This window comes from Nanorana parkeri, unplaced genomic scaffold (assembly GCF_000935625.1).
Source record: "Nanorana parkeri isolate BGI_ZX_2015 unplaced genomic scaffold, ASM93562v1 scaffold2388, whole genome shotgun sequence".
In the NCBI taxonomy this organism is placed as follows: domain Eukaryota; kingdom Metazoa; phylum Chordata; class Amphibia; order Anura; family Dicroglossidae; genus Nanorana; species Nanorana parkeri.
Window position 1 is genome coordinate 135,073 of NW_017308656.1, and position 3,971 is coordinate 139,043.

General features: G+C 60.4%; 1 protein-coding gene across 1 annotated transcript; it reads left to right on the top strand.

Annotated features, from left to right (window-relative positions):
- Positions 1 to 2,313: 2,313 nt before the first annotated feature.
- Positions 2,314 to 3,615, top strand: LOC108801569 (oocyte zinc finger protein XlCOF6.1-like). Its single transcript, XM_018573459.1, has one exon. It carries the CDS (start codon positions 2,314 to 2,316, stop codon positions 3,613 to 3,615), a length of 1,302 nt encoding a protein of 433 aa, XP_018428961.1.
- The last annotated feature ends 356 nt before the right edge of the window (positions 3,616 to 3,971 follow it).

Here is a 3,971-nt window from a genome sequence, read left to right on the forward strand (position 1 = left end):
ATGGGAAGTGATCTCCATCACTTCCTGTCCATTCACGATTGTGGTTATAGTAAACACACTCTCTCCTCATGTTATGAATGATCAGGAACACTCAGTGTAGAGGATTCCTCTTCATTGATGACAGGGGCTGCAGAAAAAGAATGAGGGGTTCCTCGGCCGGAGTGAGGGGTCTGGGCCTCTCGGCCGGAGTGAGGGGTCTGGGCCTCTCGGCCGGAGTGAGGGGTCTGGGCCTCTCGGCCGGAGTGAGGGGTCTGGGCCTCTCGGCCGGAGTGAGGGGTCTGGGCCTCTCGGCCGGAGTGAGGGGTCTGGGCCTCTCGGCCGGAGTGAGGGGTCTGGGCCTCTCGGCCGGAGTGAGGGGTCTGGGCCTCTCGGCCGGAGTGAGGGGTCTGGGCCTCTCGGCCGGAGTGAGGGGTCTGGGCCTCTCGGCCGGAGTGAGGGGTCTGGGCCTCTCGGCCGGAGTGAGGGGTCTGGGCCTCTCGGCCGGAGTGAGGGGTCTGGGCCTCTCGGCCGGAGTGAGGGGTCTGGGCCTCTCGGCCGGAGTGAGGGGTCTGGGCCTCTCGGCCGGAGTGAGGGGTCTGGGCCTCTCGGCCGGAGTGAGGGGTCTGGGCCTCTCGGCCGGAGTGAGGGGTCTGGGCCTCTCGGCCGGAGTGAGGGGTCTGGGCCTCTCGGCCGGAGTGAGGGGTCTGGGCCTCTCGGCCGGAGTGAGGGGTCTGGGCCTCTCGGCCGGAGTGAGGGGTCTGGGCCTCTCGGCCGGAGTGAGGGGTCTGGGCCTCTCGGCCGGAGTGAGGGGTCTGGGCCTCTCGGCCGGAGTGAGGGGTCTGGGCCTCTCGGCCGGAGTGAGGGGTCTGGGCCTCTCGGCCGGAGTGAGGGGTCTGGGCCTCTCGGCCGGAGTGAGGGGTCTGGGCCTCTCGGCCGGAGTGAGGGGTCTGGGCCTCTCGGCCGGAGTGAGGGGTCTGGGCCTCTCGGCCGGAGTGAGGGGTCTGGGCCTCTCGGCCGGAGTGAGGGGTCTGGGCCTCTCGGCCGGAGTGAGGGGTCTGGGCCTCTCGGCCGGAGTGAGGGGTCTGGGCCTCTCGGCCGGAGTGAGGGGTCTGGGCCTCTCGGCCGGAGTGAGGGGTCTGGGCCTCTCGGCCGGAGTGAGGGGTCTGGGCCTCTCGGCCGGAGTGAGGGGTCTGGGCCTCTCGGCCGGAGTGAGGGGTCTGGGCCTCTCGGCCGGAGTGAGGGGTCTGGGCCTCTCGGCCGGAGTGAGGGGTCTGGGCCTCTCGGCCGGAGTGAGGGGTCTGGGCCTCTCGGCCGGAGTGAGGGGTCTGGGCCTCTCGGCCGGAGTGAGGGGTCTGGGCCTCTCGGCCGGAGTGAGGGGTCTGGGCCTCTCGGCCGGAGTGAGGGGTCTGGGCCTCTCGGCCGGAGTGAGGGGTCTGGGCCTCTCGGCCGGAGTGAGGGGTCTGGGCCTCTCGGCCGGAGTGAGGGGTCTGGGCCTCTCGGCCGGAGTGAGGGGTCTGGGCCTCTCGGCCGGAGTGAGGGGTCTGGGCCTCTCGGCCGGAGTGAGGGGTCTGGGCCTCTCGGCCGGAGTGAGGGGTCTGGGCCTCTCGGCCGGAGTGAGGGGTCTGGGCCTCTCGGCCGGAGTGAGGGGTCTGGGCCTCTCGGCCGGAGTGAGGGGTCTAAGCCTGATTTTTTTTTTTTTTTCCATTTTCTTTTTTAAATTTTTGAGGGATGCACGATGAACATTGCCAACCGTATCGGTAGAGTGACCATGTTCTACATATCCATACAGCTCATAGTGCTAAAGGTCAGCTTGGAGAAGGGGGGGCGGCTAAGGCTACGTGTAGGCCGGAATTTCAAGATGGTTGGCTTAGGTCCTAGGTCAGTGCTAGGATGTTGCTGCATGGCATATAGGAGGTGCGGGAAATGTTACAATAGTATCAATGTGTGAGAAGAGATGGAGAGCTTTGGATAGTTATGGGGGAGGGCGGATGAAGGGAAGGCATGGCAGGATAAGGAGGGGGAGTGGAGAGCAGAAGCCGGAAGGGTGTACAGTCTTCTAATACGGGTTCCCCTTTCATGTTTTTAGAAGATGGTCCCGAGGAAACGCCTGGAGGTCGTCCCACTTCATCTCCGGCCTGTAAAACGGAAGCTGTGGACTCGCCGTGCGACTCTCTAGGTGACAACTCGGTGACCCCAAGTGTTCGTTCAGGTTGTCACAGCGCAGACCCATCACCGGATCCCTCAAACCCCAACCAATCACGCCCCAGGAACTGGGCCGGTGCTGACGAAGCTGATGAGACTTTTTTATGCACCGCATGTGACCGACGTTTCACAATGAAGTCAACGTTTTCCGAACACCTAAAAATTCACGCGGACGAGCCGCCTTTTGGATGCCCCGCGTGCGAGAGACGGTTCGCCCGTAAAGCGCATCTCATCAGGCACCAGGCCTCCCACGTGGCAAAGCCCTCCTTCCAGTGTTCCAAGTGCGAGAAATGTTTTCTGCGCAACGCCGACTTCGTCAGACACGCGAAGACTCACTCAGGCGAGAAGCCCTTTTCGTGCGCCCAGTGCGGGAAGTGTTTTGGGGAGAAAGGCACCCTGGCGAAGCATCAGCTCACCCACACCGGCGTCAAGCCGTTCATCTGCAGTCACTGCGGGAAGAGTTTCGTGGGGAAATCCTACTTTCTGAAACACCAGAGCATGCACGCGGGCGAGCGCCCCTTTCCGTGCCCCGAGTGCAGCAAATGTTTCGTCTCGAAATCCCAACTGGGAGCCCACCAGAGGATTCATTCGGAGGTCAGGCCGTATTCATGCTCGGAGTGCGGGAAGGGCTTCATGTTTAAGTGTAATTTAGTTGTCCATCTGCGAGGCCACACCGGCGACCTGCCTTACACCTGCTCCGAGTGCGGGAAGTGTTTTTCCAAGAAGGCGATCCTGGACAGGCATTTCAGAGGGCACACGGGAGAAAAGCCGCATTCCTGTGCGGAGTGTGGGAAAAGATACACGGAAAGAAGAAAGTTAGAACGACATCAAGCGGAGCACTCTGGGATCAAGCCTTTTCAATGCTCGCAATGTGAAAAGACCTTTCTCTTTAAGCCGGATTTAACGGCGCACGAGAAGACGCACTCCAGCGAGCGTCCGTTCTCCTGCTCAGAGTGCGGGAAAAGATACAGGAAGAAGTCCGACCTTAGAGCTCATCTTCAGACCCACACCGGAGAGAAAGTGTTTGCGTGTTCCGAATGCGGGGATCCCTTTCCTCGGAAACGCAGTCTCCTCAGTCATATGAAGAGCCACGTCGGGGAGAAGCCTTTTCTGTGTTCGTCGTGTGGGAAATGCTTTGTGGAGAATTGGGACTTGATCGCGCACCAGGAAACTCACTTTGCCGAACTGCCCTTCCCGTGCCCCGACTGCGGCAAGCGCTTCAAGAAGAAATGGTTCCTCACCGAGCACCAACGGACTCACACGGGCGAAAAGCCCTTCGCGTGCTCGGAATGCCACTATCGTACTTCGTGGAAATCCGACCTTCAGAAGCACCTCAGGACGCACACAGGGGTGCCGTACGTATGTCAGGAGTGCGGGAAAAGCTTCTCCACGGAATACTCTCACAGCGTACATCGGAGGGATTGCCATAGTTGACTGGCTGGCTTCAGGTGGTACTGGCCAGCTCCTGTTTGACCCGTTGCTGTGGAGGCTGCCCTGCGGGTGTTGATGGCGGGAGCACAGTTTGGAGTCTTCCTTGGAGGGGTTTCTGAGGCACCACAGCAGGAGCTCAGTTATTGTCTGATGCATGGTGTTTTTGTTTTTTGTCTTTGTATGGTTACTAACAGTGTTCAATAAAGTTTATAAAATGACTCTTGGCCCGTGCTCCTCTTTATGATCGTATAAAGGATCCGAGGGCTACAAATTTATACCCAGTCCAGGAAACGTTTATGTATCTTGGCAACAGGTCCGAGGATGCAGATAACCTGATTCTGGGACTCAAAACTAACCCC

What these genes read in the sequence shown, in the direction of transcription:
- LOC108801569 (XM_018573459.1), top strand. Translation starts at nt 2,314, where the DNA reads ATGAAGTCAACGTTTTCCGAACACCTAAAAATTCACGCGGACGAGCCG.